Source organism: Brugia malayi (assembly GCF_000002995.4).
Source record: "Brugia malayi strain FR3 genome assembly, contig: Bm_v4_Chr4_scaffold_001, whole genome shotgun sequence".
NCBI classification, from domain to species: domain Eukaryota; kingdom Metazoa; phylum Nematoda; class Chromadorea; order Rhabditida; family Onchocercidae; genus Brugia; species Brugia malayi.
This window is the reverse complement of record NW_025062478.1, coordinates 4,030,586-4,052,478: the sequence shown is the minus strand read 5'-3', so window position 1 is coordinate 4,052,478 and position 21,893 is coordinate 4,030,586. Positions and strand designations below refer to the sequence as shown.

The 21,893-nt window shown below is 26.3% G+C and overlaps 2 protein-coding genes across 2 annotated transcripts; one reads left to right on the top strand and one right to left on the bottom strand.

The window, feature by feature from the left end:
* Positions 1-6,955: 6,955 nt before the first annotated feature.
* Positions 6,956-14,583, top strand: Bma-twk-24 (putative potassium channel chain n2P24, putative; the record flags this gene model as incomplete). The annotated part of the gene is made up of 12 exons (XM_043081559.1): positions 6,956-7,087; positions 7,315-7,392; positions 9,421-9,571; positions 9,898-9,988; positions 10,650-10,864; positions 11,669-11,876; positions 12,364-12,466; positions 12,708-12,906; positions 13,209-13,312; positions 13,591-13,715; positions 13,993-14,103; positions 14,370-14,583. The coding sequence occupies 12 exons, from the start codon at positions 6,956-6,958 to the stop codon at positions 14,581-14,583; spliced, it is 1,731 nt and encodes a 576-aa protein (XP_042937493.1).
* A 661-nt stretch (positions 14,584-15,244) lies between these two features.
* Bma-prom-1.1 (F-box domain containing protein) lies at positions 15,245-20,159 on the bottom strand (the record flags this gene model as incomplete). The annotated part of the gene is made up of 12 exons (XM_043081558.1): positions 15,245-15,462; positions 15,687-15,888; positions 15,966-16,129; positions 17,624-17,780; positions 18,035-18,174; positions 18,323-18,493; positions 18,642-18,807; positions 19,026-19,157; positions 19,395-19,442; positions 19,532-19,608; positions 19,680-19,835; positions 20,066-20,159. The coding sequence occupies 12 exons, from the start codon at positions 20,157-20,159 to the stop codon at positions 15,245-15,247; spliced, it is 1,725 nt and encodes a 574-aa protein (XP_042937492.1).
* Between the last annotated feature and the right edge of the window lie 1,734 nt (positions 20,160-21,893).

Below are 21,893 nucleotides of genomic sequence, written 5' to 3'. Positions count from 1 at the left end.
TATCAAAAAGTGAAAAAAGAAGAAAATAGAAAAATGATATAATAATTATTTTGACATATTCGCTTTATGCCTTGTTAGAAAGTATAATTAAGGCTTTTTAGCAAAAATTTATTAAAGAAGCGCAAATATTCACTGAGTAAAATGTGACATTATGGCTAACAATTATTTAAAAATCATTTTCCATAATTAAAAATTCTGCAGTAATTGACGATTTGTTCTCGAAATTAAAATTTTCAGCTTTTTGCGCCGTGTTATTAGCATACATATAAAATATACGTGTTTATGTATATAGTCATTTTTTACTTTATACATTGGTTAATTAATTAATCACTAACTGATTTTATGTTTAACTAATTAAGTATTTAGGTCGTTGTTTTCTTTGCATTTAGTACATAATTATTATTATATAACTAAAGGAATAATACTTTTAATGCGATACACATATAAATAAAATTCTTTATCTATGAAAAAATTTTTTGTCAAAGTACAAAAATGGCAGTAAACGGAACAGTCGCAATAGGCGAAAGTAAAAGAAATTATTGTATAACCAACAAATAGTAAAAATTTCTCAATGTAATTTGTTAACAGTTTACAAAATGGTTTTTTTACCCTCAATAATTTAAATTTTTAAAGGAAAAATTTATAATAAATCATGAAATAAAGAATTCAAGTTTAAAGTCGGTCTACATTTAAAACCAATAGCAATTTTGCCTCTAGGAAAAAATCAAAAGCAATTTTGGGTTTGGGAATTTTGATAAAATTTAGAAATTTCCAACAAATATTAGTATAATGAACGAAATGAAATTGGAAATGATTTATCAATATATTCATGAACTAAATTTTCTTTTCGTAGTATTATTAATTTTGTTATTATTAAGGATTGAAATTAAACTGGTACATATATTCAGATCCATCCGCTAACAGAATTAAAATGACTTATTATCAACAAACCTCGAATTTGAATGAAAAATTAAACTCCGAAAATGAAGTGGAAATTCCCAAAAATTTTACATTTCTAATATTGCATAGATGATATTTACTACTACTTTTTTCTTCCTTTTTTTTTTTATTTTGGAAAGAATATAAAAGTGAATTCCTAAAAAGAAAAAAATGCGAATGGTATTTACTTCTAGAAACATTTAAAAAAAATTTTTTTTTAGAAGTACAAATGTAATAGAGGAGAATTTTTAACTTCTGAAATTCGTAATTAATCATTTCAGTAAATTGTGAGGTTTTGTACAAAAATCAATTCATATATATATAAAATTATGAAAAGAATGAAAAGCAGAAAAAATAACAATAATAAATATAATAGAAAGAAGACAAATGGAATTTATTTAAAATAGAACTTAAGGAAAACATAATTTCATATATTTTTCAACTGTCAGTGAGTTATAACACTTATGAAAACAATTGTTGATTAGCAATACGGCTCGCGCTGAAATGTCAGTAGGATATGATATTGAAATTTTAAATTCAAAGGATTTTGGCACCAAAATCTTTGTAGAACAAAACATATAAGTTCATTTCAAACGGAAAGTAAAACAAAGAAGAGCAGTGGGTAATTCAAGAAAAAAAGCTAAATCAAGAACACAAATTTAGTGAGGTACTCAATTTCTAACATTTTCTGTTTCTTAAAGTTTTATTCGATTAATCAGGTTTGTTGAGATGAATATTCGTTGAGACAGTTACGTGTGATCATCCTATATCGAATTGTGATGGTAATGTTTCGTTTCAATTTTCGGAACTTCTGGATTTATTATGCTAATTTTTTTCACAAAAGTAAAACTCTTTTATCTTTTGATCATCTTTAATCAGTTGCTATGCTATTCATTATTGCTTCCATTTTTTCTTTATTTAAGTTTTCAGGTGTTGGATGATAACTGGTATCGTTATTAAAATTATTGTTGAAATTCTGGATTCGTTGTTGTAACAAACATTTCATAAACAAAGATTTAATTACCTGAATTTGAGACAAAGAGGAGAAACAGCCTTCTTCTATCTTTGTTGCTATCAGAAAGAAATTGGCAACACCTTTGATTGTAAATTCCTTCGCTATTTTTGTCGTTTGGTATCGATTTTGCGTGGAATTTGACTTTGTCGGTGCTTTCTTATAAATTTTTCTCAATTAACAGCGAAGATTCTACAGGTTAATATCCGGAAAATTGTGCATTATTATTCATTCGGAAAGAGCGACTGTAAGCGATGAATAATGGTTTGTTGAATTTCTCTGAAAGGTTGCACGAATTGGCGGTAAAAGGTAGTTGGAGTGGCGGTAATTTTTCATTGGTATAATACGGACATCTTTTTTTGAATTATTCCTGCTTTTTTGTCTTCTTAATTTTTCTTTCTTCTGTTATACAGTATTTCTGCCAGTTATTTTGTGTTTTTTTGTAGTTTTCCAAAAATCTTCACTGATCATTTCAACTTTGCGATGTGATAATTTATGTTATTGAATTTCATTAAATTCTCGCTCTGCTTTCTTGATTTAACTCATTGCTCTTCTCCATTTTACTTCTCCTTTGAAATTAACTTTTATGTTTTGGTGCTAAAAGTTTTTGAATTTAGACTTTTAATATCTTATTGGCGTTTCATCCCGCAGACGCTCGCCTTTTAATTCCGAGCACAAATCGTATTGCTGATCAAAAATTGTTTTCATATAAAAACAACATTCACTAGTATTACTCATTCCCAGTTCTTATCATTGACAGTTGGCCAAATATATGAGTTGTACGTATATCTCAGAGAAATTAATTGAAGCATAGCTGTAAAATGAAATTATTTTATGCTATTTCAAGTTCAATTTTAAAAAGATTCAGTTTGTTTAACTTTTTATTCCATTTATTATTGTCTTTCTTTTTTACCTTTAATTCTTTTCATAATTTTATATATGTATGGATTGGTATTTTGTATTAAAGCTCACAATAAAATGATTAATTTCTTTTATATTTCTGATGTTGCACAAAACTTGAAAGTAGTAACATAAATATATAAGAAAGCATAAAGGTAATAAATTAAATTGATAAACAAACATTAAATTGATAAATAAACATGTACACATTTACACATATTTTAACTTAAATTTTTACAAGAACGGAATAAAATGAAAATATCTCTAAAACTCTTACTTGCTTGTTGATAACTTGTTAAAATCTGTTAGTAAAAAAAAGATATGCATTGCTTATTATATTAAAAATTGCTTCCAATTTTATTGCTAAGTTGCAATCAAGCTTATCTTGCAATGTCAAAATATTATAGAGTTCTTCTAATCTAGCATTTACTCTTAGAAGCAATTTACATAAAATTAGAAACCATAAAATGATAAAGTTCATTCGAGAGGGACAACCTTCATCTCAGGTATTGACGGTAGCAAATTTCAATTTGATTTATCTCAGTACTCTTTCTATGTTCCATCAATTCAACGACTACCTTCAATCAATCCAACTAAATTTTTCCTACGATCAATTACCTTTAATATGATTTGATATCATCTTTTTATGTGACTGAAACAAGGTAAAACAAAAAATGAAGTGCGAACTGCCTGTTGGAACTTAGAAAGAAAAAATGAAATAAAATAAAACTAAGAAATGGAAAGGGAAAATGAAGAATTGTCGTGAAGAAGAGTAAGTGAGAAGAGAGGAATAAAAAAAGTATTTTTTTTTTTAAATTTTGATTTTTATTTATTATTTTTAAATATACGTGCAAAAGTTTAATTAAACAAAATTAAAATTGCAAGATTACATTAATTTAAAACAACAAATAAATGGAATAATTTGCATTAAAATGAAATGAGTGAAATAATTGACGCTGAAAAATTATTCGTTGGGAATGTCTTTGCAAAATTAATTTGGAAATTAATTCACTTTATTAAAAAATAAAATATAAGTGGAGGAAAAATAAATATGAAAAAATAAAATATAAGTTTTTTCTATTCTTATGCGATAGCAAATTATATAACCAATTATTTGTGAAATTTTTATCATTTATCAACAATTAAAACAAATAATTTTTATATGAACAACTATTATTTCGAAAAGAGAACTTTTTCTTTCTTTATTTTGATGATTTTTAATTAATTAATTAATTAATGGATTATTATTATGAACTTATGTGTCTCATTGTTATCATATTCATTGCGTCCATATTATTAGGGTTTTTTTTCAATTCTGCAACATATTTTTTTTTAGGGTTGTTTAGAGTTAGAAATAAGTCATTTTAATTAAGTCAAAAAAGTCAAATCAAATTTAAAAAAAGTTAACGTTGAAGTCATGCAAAATAAAAATAATTACTTAATCAGATACCTTAAATTTACTAAATGTTGCAAGAAAGAATTCCTTCAGTATTAATTAATAACTTTATGGCTCATCAATTCAACATCGTGATTCCAACCACTAGATTATTTTAGAATAAAAAACTTTTAAAAATGTTAGCTTTTTTACAAATAAAAAAAAGAGTAAGAACAGCTAAAAAAAACAGTCAAGCTTATTATTAATTAACAAGATTTAAAATGAGAAATGCTAATAATCAGCTGATAAATCATCAAATATTTATTTTAGTTTAAACTATTAAAATTTTCGAGCAAATAGCTTTTTTATTTCATTTTTATTTTTTGAATATATATCTCTTGAACAATTAAAAATTAATAGCTTTAAACTTTTCGACTTATTTACCACTCAGAAATAAGCGTTAACATTACAAATAATTGTCATAAAATATGTTTTTTTTAATTTGAATATTGTAAATTAACTACTAATTAGTTGCAAAAAAATTCATAAATAATTAGTCTATGAATAATATTATTAACAAATATTGACATTACCGATTTTCAAAATGAAGAAACTTTGTGTAACTCTTATCAATGGCATTTCCTTTAGCAATTTATCAGTGCTTTCAAAAGTGTGAAATCAACCAATTGATAATATCGGTTTGAAAATTACTCTGATCAATCTTTTCTGGACATATCGATTAAATTATAAAAAGATTTATGATCCATGTAGCATTGTCAAAATGATACGACTACAATGCTACTAGAATTCAAAATGTCCCAACAAAATGATATATCTAGAAGATACATTTTAAAGCGTTCGAGAAAAAAATTTTTTTTTTTTCAGTTAAGAAATGAATAAGTTAAAGAGTTCATGAAATTTCTTTTGGTCAAAGTTGTCTTCTAATTTTATGCAAAAAATTTATTACATTTATTACAATAAGATTTAAGATAAATGTTCTGTTATTTTAAGAATTTGAACCAAAAATTGGAATTTCTTTTCTTTTTTTTATTAGTTGCTTTATCAGTTTAAAAATTGCTCTATCGATACTGATTAATTTTTCTGAACTAAAATCATTATTTCAAATCGAATTACATCGCGCATTTTAATTTTTATATTTTTTAGATTCAATTTCTATTTTTTCCTTTCTGCACTTGTTGTTTTGTAATTTAAGTTGATTTTGCTGGAAAATTGAGCATTGAATAATTTCGATATTATTATAATTCCATTATATAATAAAATCAATTTAGTTTCAAATTCAACGCATATAATTAGATAAATTAGTCATACTCAAATGTCAGTTTACTGAAAAAAATTTTTCATTCGTACTAATATTAGTAAGATTAGATAAATTAATCAAATAATGTATAATAAAGTTAATTAAATTAAAAATTTTTCAATTTGCTTGCTTTTTATTCCAATTTTTAGCTTACCATTGCATTACAATCTCATTTAATATATTACTTATTTGAATTGCTGAAAAACTAAAATGTGCATTTTTCTAAAAAAGTATACTATTTTAAATATGCATTTATTATTTAAAAAATTCATTTCATTCAAAATTTTACCCATTTATTTAGAAAGTTCAGTCACACACACATACACATACACACATGCACAGACATACACTTAGCACTCTCTCATACACCAACACATCCTCACAGACACATGCATACATTTAGTGTTTAAAAAAACTCAAATATTAGCCAAAGTTTTTTTTTTCACAGTTTCACCTTTTAGTTTTATCTGATTTATTGCTATATACTTTGCTTTTTTTGTTTTTTTTTTCTAATAGCTTTAAACATTTTAAAAACTTCCTAACCTCTTTACCTTCTTTTCTCCATCTTCTCTCTCTCTCTCTCTTCAAGTCATTTTATCCTTTCACCCTCCCTCTACCTCTTTCATTTATATTTTATTTGACTAAGCTTAAGCAAAAGCATCAGTTATCATTTCAACTAAATATACTTGGTGAATTCTTAGCTCTTAAAATATCAACATCATTATATGTTTGTTAGCAAATGAACTAACTAACAATAATAATATTTTCTTCATTTTTTTTTCTCTATTTTCTTCTTTTAGAAGTTTTTTCCTTATTTAAAATTTCTCCTTCAATTATTGATAAATACAAAATTAAATTTAAAAATTAGCATCTATTTTGTAAAATGATTAAAAAATAGTTTAGTTCCATTTCTGCATTCTTTTCCTTTTTCTATCTTTCTCTCCCTCTCTTTCTCTAACTCTTTAACATTTAAAAAATTGTTGAAGTTTAAGTTGAAAGATTAAATTTATTTTTAATATGAATGAATAGATTTATTGAAGATGTCATTGGTCACTCTTTTCTTTTGCTTGACCACTCTTTTCTCTTATTATCCAATCGGTTATGTCTTACTAAAAATATTTTTTATTATTTGAAATATGTAAAATCTTTGGTTGGACTGTAATCATTTTTAGAAACGAATAATTTTTTTTTTCTTCTCGACATATAATTACAATATAAATTCAATTATTTGCTAACTTATGAAAACATTCTTCTTTTTTTGTAAAATATTTTATCGAAATGAAATTTATTAGCAATATGGAATTGTTAATATTTAGCAATTAATTAATTAATCACAAATGATAATTTTTTCAATATAAATTACTGATAGTATAGTGATAAATTGGATCGAAATTTAACACAATCAGTGCAGATGAAAGCTTCTACACATGGCAAGAATCAAATATCAGATGACAAGATAGGTTTAATTGACAATGTACAAACGCCAGTGGCCATCCCACAATATTTTACCGATGAAAAAAGACCATCTTTACTGTTTGGTGAGGTAAAATTTAATTTTATACTAAAGTATGAACTTCCGAAAACAAAACAAAAAAAAAAAAGAGAGAGAGAGAGAAAAGAAAAGCAAATGAGAAAATGAAAATGAAATTAGAAAATAATAAGGAAACAAAATTAACAAAAAATTACATTCATTTATTACATTTTTCTAAAATTTAACAAAATTTTAAAAAAGAAAAAAGTAGTTGAAAAAAAAAAAACGAATCATTTGAGGATAATTCAATGGTCACTGATTCAGTGTTACCGAATGAAAAACGACGAAAGCGACGAAAACGACGACGGACATTAGAGGTGTATTTTTCTTTTTTAATTTTTGAATAAATTTAAAAAAAATGGAATTAGTTTTGATGCTGAAAATTAAATTTGAAAGTAGAAACATTTGAGATTGTAATAAAGAAGAGGAAACGTATAAAACTAAATTTATTATCTACTATTTGAAGTAATTAACTACAACAGAACATCAAACAGGTCTGTTTATCTGTTTATTTATTCATTCATTTGTCTATTTAACTATTTATTTATCTGTTTCTTTGTCTATTCATTTATTTAATTAATTAATTAAATTTAGTTATTTATTTAATTTATTGCTAAATTTGTTTTATTGCTGTTGATTTAAAAAAATTCAAAAAAAAGGAAATCCGGATATTAAATTTTATGCACTAAAAAAATTTTTTTACTCACTTAAATGAAATATGTTCGTTTGTTTAATTTGTACATTCTTTTTCTTTTTTTTTTCTTCTTTTGCTCCAAATGATTAAATAAAACGCAAATTTCAAGTGCAAAAGAAAATAAATTTTATATCCTAAAACTTTCTTTCAACCTTTAATATGCAAAAAATTTTCGATATTTTCAATAAGAAAAAAAAAAAAAAAAAAAAAAAAAAAAACGAAATAAGTTTTAAATGAAATTATATGCTTCTTGTATAAATTTTGAAAAAAAAAAAGTGTGTACAATTATTTTAGTCACAGAATTTCATTCTTTTATTCCAATTCTTTACTGTCATTAAACTTTTTTTTATTTCAAATTGAATCCTTTATTAACATTATTGAGACTTTTCTTTCATAACTAATTATGTTGCATCTGTTTTGAATAAGAATTCCATTATTCTGTGACTAATTTTTTCCTAATTTCATCAATTAAAATTTTATAAATTTAGCAGAAGATTCTAGTTCTAGAGAAATTACATTACTGTGTAAATTGAGTTCAGCAAGGTAAGTAATGATAGTTCAAAATAACTTAGGATTGCTGCTAAAATAAAAAAAAGTATTTATTGAAGTGAAACTCACAAAGTCAATAAAATCAATTTTGATTAATGAAAGAAAAATCGTTATAGAAAATATTACATTATGTAATTTCTAAGTAAGCAATTAGTTTTACTAATAAAATAAATTTAAAAAATTTTTTTTCTATGCCTAAACTTTGTTCTATTAGAAAGTTCAAAAATTTGGCGTTTCATAAATAAAAAATGGAATAGCACTTGTTTCAACGAAAGAAAAAATAAATTTTTGTCAACAAGAAAAAAACAAAAAGAAAGGATAGAAAAAAGTTGTTTTTATAATTTAACACAAGCAGGAATTGCATTTTTGAACCACAAATATTTTAAAATACAGTTTAATTATTAGGTGCAATTTTATATTATTTAATTCTTATAATTTATTAAAATTCAAATATACTTATGAAACTTGTTCATATATTTGTTTTCAAGTAAGTTATTTTTATTTCGTCTGTTAATTGTGATTTAATTTCTTGTATTTAATAACTTCTCGATTAATTGCAATTTTATTTTACAGAAAATGTAACAAAAAATAGTGACACGAACTCACGAATAAGCATAGGAAGAAGAAAAATTTCAATTAACACAAATTAATTGATGAAATTTTTTTTTTTTTTTTTTGGAAAAACTGAAATATTTTCTAGAAGTTACATCGAAATATATGGAATATCATAAAAATGAGAGTAAAAAATGAGGATTAGAAATAAATCTTTAATAAAAAATAAAACAGATACTAAAAATTTATTTTGATAAATTAAAAAAGAAAATGAAATTCTAAAATTTCAAATCAATTTCTTAAATTATTGAAGTATTAAAGTTGGCAAATAAGAAATGAACGAAAATGAAAAAAGCAAAAAAAAAAAATACAAAGAAATGAGTGAAAAATTGAAAACAAACTAATTGACAACAAATATTTTAACAAAACAAAGAAAAAAAAACAAAAAGAAATTTGCTTTTTTCTAAAATTTTTCATTTTTATAATATTGATTGAATTTGATAAATGTTCAAAATTTATTACGAATACATTAACTTAAAAAAGTTCAAAGGTTAATTGTGAAAAAGAAAAATTGGAATCAATGAAGGATGAAAAAGTTGAAAAAACAACAGGCGGTCGAACAATATGGCGGAATATAATTTGGCTTATTATACTTTTTGCATATTCCTTCATTGGTGGAATTGTTTTTAGCGCTATTGAAGGTAAAAAAATATAATTACAAAAAGAATTAATTACCTTTTCTTTTTTTCAACCCATTTTTTCTTCTTAAATAATAAAAAAAAAAAGGTAAATTTTTGAAGGTTTATATTTGATCATTCCTAAATTAACAATATTTTATTTTGTTGGCGAATATTGTTATCAAAAAAAATTGTTATATCCACTCAAATAAGAATTTTTTCATTATCCTAGAATGGATTAAAATTTTAAAAATATTTTTTGTCTCAGTCTTTTATTTTTTCAATTTTTTCTTTTTTCCTTTTTTGTTTTGTTTTCATTTATTTGTTTTTTATTTATTTTTTTTTTTTAGGTAGCAACGATAAAAATGAAATTTTACTAAAATACAGGCGTGATATGGATCTTTATGAAAAGCATAAAATGTATCAAATAAAAATTTTCAAGTATATATTAACAATTATTATTATTAATAAACATTTTTATTATACCATATAAAATTTTAAATTTTCCATTTAAACTTTCAGTTTGAGATTAGAAAAAAAGAAATAAATGTTTTAATCATTTATCTGTTAATAATATCAACAATTTGATAATTATTTTGCAATGTTACAATGATAAATGATATATTTGAAATTGACTAATAAATAATTGATAGAGCAATTAGAAAATATTCCACTTTATTGAATATAATTTATTAGGTAAAATGATAAATTAATTTAAATTTGACAAAAGTGATAACTGATATCCTTGCAAAGAAAATAGAAAAGATTAAAGTATGACAAAAAATAAAAATAAATTTCTCTTTTTTTGTAAATAAAAACTATAACAAGTGGTAAAATGAATCATGTTAATTATTTTTTGTGTTAAAATTTGCAAATAATTTTGTCTAAAAAGTTCAATTTATAAACCAATGATATTAATTAGCTTTTACATCGAAGATTAACAAATAATTTTATTCTTAAATAATAAAAATTGTTTATATTATTATTTGTATTCATGGGCGTATTTATAATTAAATGTAATAAATAAATTTTTAAAAAAGTGGCAAATTTCTAAAGGAAAAAGTGTAAATAAAAAAAAAAAAAGTTTAAATCAATAATTTAGGAAATTATGGGAAATTGACAGAGATCAATTACATAAGCAAAATAAAAGTATTAGCATATCAGAGGCAGAAAATCACAAGATCAAACTTGCAAGTGATGCATTCCGTTGGTATGAAAATGAATTAGGAATTGAAATCAAAGAACCGGTAATGACGGATACAAAATGGAATATTTGGGGTGGTGTTTATTACTCTGCTAGTTTATATACTACTATTGGTAAGTCTTACATAAGTATTTAATTATTACTCAAATTCATTAATGTCTTATAAATTCTTAAACGTTGATAATTCATCGAATTATATTCAAAAATTTGTAATTGTTTCTTAAATCCTATTAAAATTTGCAATTATTGCACAAATTCTTATCCATTGATAATTCAAGGACTCTATTAAAAATTTATAATCATTTTTTAAAATCTCCGATTTGGTTAAAAAAAATTTTTTTTTAAAAACATTTTTTAAAATTTAAAAAATTTTCAAGTGCACCGCAAAATTGATAGTAATTTGAAATTTTATAAATCATTTCCATATTTCCATACATCAACAGTTCGAAAATTTTTGTTAAAATTAATTTTTTTAGTTTTTTATAAATTGAGCAATAAATTTGAAATCATTCAATTGATTGATTAGTTTTTATTGTTCAACTAAAATTGTTGTCTTTAAATTTAAAAAAAACAAATTTCATTTTTACAATTTAAAATATGGCAAATTAATCTGATTAAAATATATGAACAATTAGCACTGAATGGTTTTTTTTTTTTTTTTTTTTTTTTTTTTTTGAGTTATTTTAATTAAATATTGCAGATGAACTCCACATGTGCTATATAATAATATTGCACAGCATTATTCAATAATTGAATTCAAATATTTCAAAGAAATTTTTCCTCGTAGATTATACATTGTTTATTTTAATTAAATATTTAGAAAAGAAAATGTTTTTATTACGTGCATGATCTTATATAATATTCATTATTGTACCTTTTTTATGTGATTGAAATTTATGCAACAATTTTCTTTTTAGGTTATGGAAATTTTTTTCCTGTGACACCTGCTGGTCGAATAATATCGATGATTTATGCATTTTGTGGTATACCATTAGTTTTTACAATTCTTTTGGAATGGGGTTTCTTGTACTATACCTGGTTGGATATGTTTTGGAAATGGTTCAATGTAAAATTATGTTCAAGTGCAATGAAGAAACATCATAAAAAACGTCTTGCAAAAGAAAAGTTCATTTTCTTTCTTTTTTTTTGCGGAAAAAATTCGAATGAAAGAATTTAATTTATATTTATTTTTATGGAAATTTTGGATAAAATAACTTCAAACAGTTGAATTAATAAAAAATAAAAATAATCGATGTTATGTAAATTTAAAAAAATATTTATTATAAAAGAATTGGTACTATATTTGAAATCATTTACTATTTAAATGAAATTGTTTCTATCTGCCTTTAAAAAGACAAAAGAGATTATAATATGCGCTTTTAGTAACAATAATTAATAATAATAATCGTGACAATAATAATAGTATAATAGTAATAAGAAATGATAATGATAATAGATGGTAATAATAATGATAATAAGAAGTGATAATAATAACAACAATAATAATAATAATAATAATAATAATAATAATAATGACAATAATAATAATAGCAATAACAAAAATATGTATAGGTGTAAAATAAAAGAAGAAAAGTCGCATTTACTTTTTTAGAAGCCGTCGTGCTGGAAGTGACTTATCACTTAGATTGACATCACTTGGGCCATTAACTCAATTATCACATAAACATGATGATCTTCACCAAACTGATCATCAGGTAAGTTTATATGTTATTTCATGACGTGTCTTTCCATACTGTCTTTTTTGTGATCATCAATGAAAACTTTTATTTTTTGTAGAATTTATTTGTTTAAAAAAAATACATATATTTTATAATGTTCGTTTTCATTTCACTTTGAAACTAATTTTTTAATTTCTTTCTTAAAAAAATATACAAATTTCTTACTAAGTAAATTACTTAGTGTTTAAATTTAATATGCCTAATAATTGAATTTTAGATAGAAAGTGGTAAAAAAATATCACAGCTACCAATTGAACTTAGCGAAGTCGAGAAACAGCGCACTGTACCGCTTAAGGCTGCATTCATATTTTTCTTCTTGTGGATTTTAATTAGCGCCTTTGTTGTACGCCTCTGGGAAACTAATTGGACTTATTTTACCGCTTATTATTATTTCTTCACATCACTTACTACAATTGGTTCATATTTCAGAAAATAGAACTTTGAAAAACGAACTTCAAACAAAAAAAAGAAACTTATCACTCTTTATGAGAAGTTAAAAATGAAGAAAATTTCACAGATGTGAGAGTATTAAGAAGTAAACAGATGTTTAGAAGAAATCTTGCTTGTGGAATATATAAAATTAATGATTAAAAGTGCTAGAAACTAATCAAAGCATAAAATGATAGTTTTATATTAAAAAAATAACAATACTTATAAAAATTTGCAAAGCAAAGATACCTTCTATAAGCGCTGTTAATTATTCACAGATGAGTTTTAGGACTTGGTGATGTCGTTACAGAAACACCAAATTACATTATTTTTAATTTGGCTCTTACAATGATAGGTCTTTCCGTGGTTGGCTTATGTGTTTCCATTGTACAGGTAGGTCATTCTTCAACTCCGCATTTTAATCAATATTTGAAAAACTTTTTCTAAAATTTATTTAATCATTCTAGTCTTCATAAATGTGCTTATCTGTGCATCTTTTCTCCTTTCTCTTTTTTCTTAATATATATATAACATACCCGTTTCCTATATACCTATTTCCATTTTTTCTTAATAGAAATAGGTATTAGAGGAAAATTTTGAACAGAAAACTTTGTTGTTACAAATTTTTGGAAAACATCTTCTAACATTCTGCCTAGGGTTTGTTGTTACAGGCAAAAATTCGTCTAATCTTTGATCGAATGATTCGTTCAATCGATAGCCAATATCGAATAAGACAGATCGACCCGGATGTCGCAACGATGACTGTTATACCGGATGAGAAGGAAGGCGTTAAACGGTTATCTGCATATTGTATATGTACAATCATTTCGCTTTCTGACAAAATCTTAAGTTAAATGTAACAAAAATATTTTGCGAGGAAAATGTTTTCACCTTTGAAAGATTGAGCGCATTTTGCGAAAGAAATGATTGATTTTGCAGTGCATCTGATAAGTGGTTGATATTTATAAATTATCATAAAAGATCGATTATGTAATTGAAAAAATGACAAAGACAAAAGAAATTATACATTCCAAACAGATCAATATGAAATTATAAAATTAACGAAATTTGAGGCTTTGTGAAGCACAACCAATACAAGACCGTCTTATTTACATAGCGATGGATGAGCATAAAAAGCAACTTCTTGAAGACAGATGGCGACAAAGAAGCTCTATGGTAAACAGGTTAGTCTTCTGATAAAAACTAAATCATAAAAATAGACGAAATACTTCCCGATTTCTTTTCAATCTTATTAGAACAGTTTTTCTGTGCCCATAAATTTCTTTTTTTTTTTTGACCTGCCTTAGTTAGTTTGTCAATCTTCATCGCCAAAATTATAAGAACTTTATCCGTTGCAGTAGCACTAGCACTGTTATATTTAATAGTAAATTTTTACTCATAAAAAAAACATTTAGATCGCAAAAATTCAAATAAGCTGACATCTTTTTAGGATAACCCAAACCAGGCCAAATCGTGCAGATAAATGCATTCAGACGGGTCAAAGAGTTGATGAACAACCACCAGTACGATTGGAAAGATATGATGATTGCAAAAGTGGAAGTAGTACATTATCGGATGAGGATGTAACTGATTATGACCCTATCACTGGAAGACGACTTGTAGCACCGAGCGCACGCCGATATATATATACGGTTTTTGACTGAATATCCTAGTATTTTCATGCTCACATGTACTATTCATGAATGATTAGAGCAACTTGCCATACTGCTCACAAAACTTGTTTTTTTTTTTTCTTTTTTAAAAAGTGTATAGCAATAAACATACAGATAAAATGTAGTACAGAAAATATGTTATGTAGTATTACATGCCAACGGCCAACGTACCAACATAGCATTTAAAAATCAGCCAGGTTGTACTATACAACATGATTTAAGCATTGTGATGCTTAATCAAGAAAAACATAATTTTATGATAATAAGTTCTGGTAATACTATTCCTTACTTATTCAAAAAAGTAACTGATAAGATTTAAAAAAAAAAAAAAATTTGCTAAAAATTACGAAAGCCTAAATTCCATTACATCAGATATCATTATCGATGGTCAGTTTCCATACACTAATCAGGAACTGGGGATGGATGTAATACATCTGCACATTGTTGAAGCGTTATTTCATCAATCTGAAAATTTCTTTTTTTTAATATCATTCTCAATTGATTATATTCATTACTAAAATTCACCAACATTGTCAGATGAGATCGAAAAATCTCTCAGAACATTGACATTTAATATGGAATAATCTGTATTCTAACAATCAGTGGAAGTTCTGAATATTATAAACCTATCACAGAATAGAAAAGATTGAAATCACATAAGTCTAGTTGATAAATAATAGTCGAAACAAGCACTAAACTTGAAATGTGCTAAGCTAGGTTTTTCTGCTGATTTGGATTGGGCGACTGGAATTGCTTCTGATATTTGATTCATAACATAAGTCGAAGTAGATGGCTGAAGTGAATCATCAACAGCTTCAACATCATTCACGAATTCTGACAGAATAGTTGCACTCTTATTTGGAGAATGCACTAGAAAATATTTTAAGTTCCATTTATAGCAAAATAATCATTAATTTCAATTCTAAATTTCATCTTACCTTTTTTGCACTTGCATGAAGTTAAACTACCGCCAAACTTTCTTCTCTTCACAAATATCCATAAACCAAACTATTCAAACAATAGTTATTTTGCATTTAGCAATTATGTTGCTTTCTTTCTCATTGTCGGTAAAGAAGCAAAAAATATATAATAACCTTCTTCTAACTCATCCTCTTTTTTAAATAATTCTATGAGGGCTTGCAATCTAGGATTAGGATTAAATCTAGGTTCTTCCTGTTTATCAATTTCATTAGTTCCATGTTTGTTGTTACGCATTACAATGTTGGTAATTTTAGATCCTTCATGCTTATCAACTTCATTAGTTCCATGTCTGTTGTTACGCATTACCAACATTGCCTGTAAGCAGTTTTAACTAAGTTCTAAAGTTACATTACCACAAATTGTTTATACTGAAACAGCATCGAACATAGTACCGATGATTTCTGGAATAATTTTCTAGTAGTCCTGTATCTCCAATCTATACGATTTAAACCACGACTGCTGTGCCAAAAAATTCCAGTTTTTTTCCTCGTTTTATGTCGATTCTTGGCTCGTTGACAGATTTCACAAGTTTTCCTTCGCATCAATCTTGCTACCCCTAAAATAATAATCAAAAATCATAAAATTAAAATGGTTGAAAATTCTTAACCAAAAATCCATTATTTTATAGGAATAAAATCTTGCAAAATCCACATTAACAGCACTCACACTAATTTTGTGAATAGTTCAAGAATATAAGCTTATCGTAAATTCCAATTCAATCATAAAACCGATAACCTCTCTTAAAAAAAAAAAATCCACACGTACAATAAGAACTCAAATCACAATATTACCATTTGGTAGTAAAAATTCTCAAAACTCTTCCCCATTCAAAATTTGATTTTCCCACTTTAAATCTACCAACTTGCAGCACTATATTCATTTACCCATCACTGTCTCCTCAATCTCAATTTCATTAATGGAGATGATAAGTAGAGAAAAATCGTATCGCTTATAATTTAAATCTAAGTTCAAACATTATTTTAAAAAAAGATTACATCTTGGAAATAAATGAGTTGCTCATTAATATAGAGATGTAGTCATTAAAAAGTTTATTCGTGATTTTTCTTTTTATAATGCCCAGCAAAAAGAAACATATGATACATAATACCCAAATGCCACAAATGAGGCAAACACAAACATAATAATAAACAGGTGAACTGGAAACTTATATAAAAGAAGACAGTTAAAACGAAATCGAGTTCCAAACAAGCAGATCGTACAGCAGTATGGAATTTTTACGGAAAGGTTTAATCATAAAAAGGAAGAAATCGAAACAGTAAACCAGCAAAAACAAATTTACTTTCTCCCAAAGTTTTAACGGATAAAAACAACCTGAAAATCAAACATATTTAATTATTTTAATCCATTTACTGATTACCAAAAACGATTTTTAACAGTTGGACTTACTCAGTTGAACTGATAGTTAACAGTTGAACTGATAGCATATAGCTAGTCTGAACCACTTATTTTTATTGCTGTTTAAATATCTGATACTTTACATTTGATTGTTTTTGCGCAATCCACCGGAAAATTATTCACATTTACAGCAAATTAATACGGAAGAAAAACTGAATATTTAGGATAATATCAAAAGTGTGATGCTAAACTCGTTCCAACTTCATACATTCTTCGCAAGTAGTATTATTAGCGCTGATATGGAACGTGCGGAAGAGAGTTCGGTATGAAAGGTTTCAACATTAACTGCAATCTCATCTGTTAACGGAAAGTAAATTATCGACTGTGTCAAAAGAAAAAATAAATCAAAATATAAACTAGAGTGGTACCAAAACTAAGAAAAAGAATATTATCAATGGTTTGGAAAATAAAAATAATGCGAAAAAAATCATTTCGCAACTAATTTTGGTTTCAATGGCAATATAGGTGTTGGTCTATTGTTTTATATGCATTTTCTTTACATAAAATTATTTCCCTGCATCATTAGTTTAATTCATTTTCTTATTCATCCCAGCTTCCCTGTATAATTTTGAACCTGTTCCGCTCAACAAGTCATATGGTGATTAAGAAAATAAAAATCATGAAAAGGACCTACACGGTATGTTAAGAAGTAATCCGCTAAGCTGGTACGATTCTATCTTCAGTACTGAAGATAAGAACGATCGGCGATTAATCTCTGACATAGATCGAAATGTTTTGAGCATTACATCAGATACGGCTCCGCTAACGAAAATACCCCATCGATGTAGAATCTGGAGAGTTTAGATTCGAGATAAAAGTGAAAAGAGAGAAAAGAGGATTTAACCGACAGATTCTATCAGTAGGCTTTCATACCACATAGTAAATCTCAAGAACAAAAGTTGAAGAGGAAAAATATAAAATATCCATAAGCAACATTCCTTGTCAGTCATTATTAAATCATACAAAAGACAATTCACTGGAATGCATCTTAAGCTAATTTGATTATCGCATTTCTGACTTTTTTTCACTAAAAAAGTGTACTGACAGTCTTGACAGCATGGAAAATATGCGCTGCTTCATCTATTCGTCCTTCTGATAGTCGCTTGAATAAAGCTATGTGAATAATTTGTGGATTGAGAGCAAGTAACGCAGCAAAATTGTGAAGTGCCCATCTGTTAGGAACCACTGAAAAATGCTAAATTGAATATTTTGGATTGAATATTATCTGATATTTTTTTTTTGAATATTTTGGAAGATCCCGTTTAGTTCATGATAAACATTTTAGTGGTAAAACATGACAATTCCGTTGGGAAAGAGTTAGCGGAACACTAACTCGATATTTCCTCCATTAAAATGGAAAGTTGGTTATCAGTCCACGCATAGCACCCAAGATTTGAAGTGGTCATCAGGTGATGAATGCCGCGCGCTATCGAGCCTAGTAATTTTGTACATATGTGCTGCACATTAATAGTTTCGTTACATAACACTTCCCAATCGATAGTCTCTGCAATTTTTTTCTTTTTTACAATACAACATAAAACTATAGTACAAAGCAAATAAAATCAGTGCAAAAATATTTTTTACTAGATTGTCTAGTCTTACAAGAACTTCTGACTAAGTTCAGAAGAACTACAATTATGAAAAGTACTTACCAATTCTGCTTAGAGTAATTTTTATCGGTCCGAACATAATCATAAACAATTTTCCTTGAAGTTCTGTTGTTTCTTGGGTGCGTAAAATGGCAGAAATCCAGAATCCATAATCCCTTTCATCTTTTGTTGTGTGTTCCAAAAACAAACTTTGAAGACGTTGTCGAACCTTGAAATTGTAAAGAAATGATTACAATCAATATTTTATATCATGTTCAGTAGAAACAGCAAAAAGAGTTTCTATATTATTACGTTACTAAAGGAACTTGGAATAGCAACAATCACTAGAAAAGACAACTAAGTAAACAAAAACAGATATCTGTTTCATATACCATTCACTGTCTGTTCTATCTTCAATCCAAATAGCTTTAAAATAAAATTTTACACCTTTATTTCTAATAATGGATACTTTCCAACTTCTTCAGACAAAATTTTGGACAACAGTAGATCCGATTCAGTGGAATAGAGAATCATGCTCATTAGCCGTTCACATTCGCGAAAATCCCACTTTTCGCAAAACTACAAGAAATAAATATAAAAAGATTTAATTTTGATAATCCTATCATTAATACACTTTCACTGTTAAGAAAATCATATCCATTATATTTTACTTCTTTTATGATACGCTTATCAATCATTTATAAATATAAGAGATAATCCGATATCAGAAAAACCAATCATCATCTTATAGTAATAAATATTGTTGTTTCAAATTTTATAATTACACTTTTCTCTTGAGATCAGTTCCAAACATACCGCCATGAAACATCGACCCCAACCAAACCAATTTGTGATGTTTTCATTCTGAAAAAATTTGAAAATTAGTGAATTATTTGAAACAAGGTATTAACAAGAGAATGTGACAACAGCTTTCATAGTTCAGTAAGCATTACCTTGCAGTAGAAGCAAATTAAAAATGAACGGCGACTCTGAGGATCCATAACAATCGTGCTCGCCTTTAACAGCATACCTAAGAGATGTAACAGCAGTTCAGCAACAAAATAATGTTCCGACAAATGGTTTTTAATTTTAGGAACTGACCCCATGTATAAAACGGGTCCATTTCAATGACATCATCTCCCATATATGCTATAGTTTCAATCAAAAATCTTCGACGCGCATTCTCCGTCAACAAATAGCGTCGAACTTCGCCGTTAAAGGTGCTCGATGTTAAACTAAGGGATAGTAATTGGTTAGCTGAAAAATGCACAAAGAATGGATATATAAAATTTACAAATGTTGGCAAGTGTAAATTTTTCCTTAAATCATTAACTGTAGCAGTATTCTATATATGATCAGAACTGCAAAGCATACGCTGCATATGAGCATTATGACGGCTTGAATGACTGAATGATCATATCTGATATTAAACTTACTATTTTTAAAAAGAGTTAACATAAAATTAAAAAAAGTGAGAAAAAATGAACCACATATCCAATCAAAAAGGCTAAACAGCAATTCTCGTGGAAGTGCTCGAAACATCCCGAGAGGTGTTTTTTCATTAACCGTTCTGACTTGCATCTTATCCACATTCCGTACTGAATTGCTGCCATTAGTTTAAGAAATACACATTATAGTTTTCAATAAATAAGACATTAAGAAGTTATATGAGTGATGCAGATATCAAAGGAAGTTTTTGTGAATTTTGAAACAAAATGGCTCAGAGTGCTTAGCTGGCGAATATTTTAGGATCAATTGCTTGCAATTTGCCAGTAAAAATAAGGAAGTAAAAATAATAAAAAAAAGAAAGCTTATTCTGACCAGGAATAAATTTCTGTTTGCGATGAAAGAAGTTGGTAATGCGACCATATGCATTGATGCTATTCTGAACAAAATAAGATCACTAGTCAAATAACATCAAATAAACTATGTTCGTCTCATTCGATATCAATTCAACAACAATCTTTCAAAAGATGTTTTTTTTTTACAAGGATTTACAAAGACTTTTTTATAAAGTCTAGGAAAAAAAATTGCAACAATATATTAAATCCATTTTGATACCTTTTACTAACTTCTCATGACAAATGAGAACTGTATGTCCAAAAACAGAAGATAAGGCTTCTTTTCCTCCTTAAGCTTAAATATTTTACTGCGCTAAAATTAGTTTTACGTTTACCCTAGTTGGCTTTTGTGAACATTTTTTTCACGAAGATGAATTCCATATTTGCACTTTAAAAACTTTATCGTAGTTATGATATTCAATATGTGAGAGAATTAAAATGACTTTTACGGAGTCCTGATCATTTTTGTATAATTTTTAGTATAAAGAGTAAACCACTAACTTATTAACTACTCATTAAGCAGATTCAAATTACTGATAATTCAGCTAACTGAACCCAATTAAACACATTTTTCTCGAGCTAGTTAAAATTTATTCACTACTAATTTATTGAAACAATAAAAGAAGCTGAGGATTATCACAGACAAAACTGATTCAGATATTTGTTAAGAATTCGAAGAAAAAATGAAAAATGAAATTTATTATTATCACTGATTACATGTAATTAAAGTTGATTATAACGTTAACCATATATGTGCTGGATAATCTATCATAAGTAAGCCATTTTTCTTCACTACTATCTGCAAACCAAAAATCCTGCACATAACTGAACTGTGGTGTTAAAATTGTTCGTTGTATATTTCGATGCATTGCACTTTACTACCGGTTGATTTTCCCTTAGACACAGCCTAAAATAGTACAATTGAACGTTTTATCTATGCAAATAATATTTGTTAGTGAAAATGAATATTTCATATCATTTATATTCAATTCCATTATTTATAAATTATCATTAAAAGGTGAATATTACGTTAAAAATTGTGTTTTAAATAAATTTATGCTTAACATTTATTAAATGTCTTATATATATAGAAAAAAGCAAAGAGAAAAAGTGCATTTATATGATATATCTCTAGAATATATGGAAATTTCTACTACAACTACCAATAATTAATTAACGTCTTCTGGAAAAGTAAAAAGCAAAATACAGTGCGAGATATGCCTGCCATATGTGAAGTAAAAAAAAAGAGGAAAAAAAAAGAAAAAAGTAAATTACTCCCAGCACTTCTCCCAAATACACAACCATTATTTAATAACGTGCAACAGTGGAAAACTACGTGCAAAAATACGAACTACGTTCAGCAGTGCAAATTATGTGTAACAGTGAAAATTATATGTAACATAAAAGCTACGTGTAGTAATTAAAACTACGTGCAGTAATAAGACTATATATATATAGCAGTGGAAAGTACGTC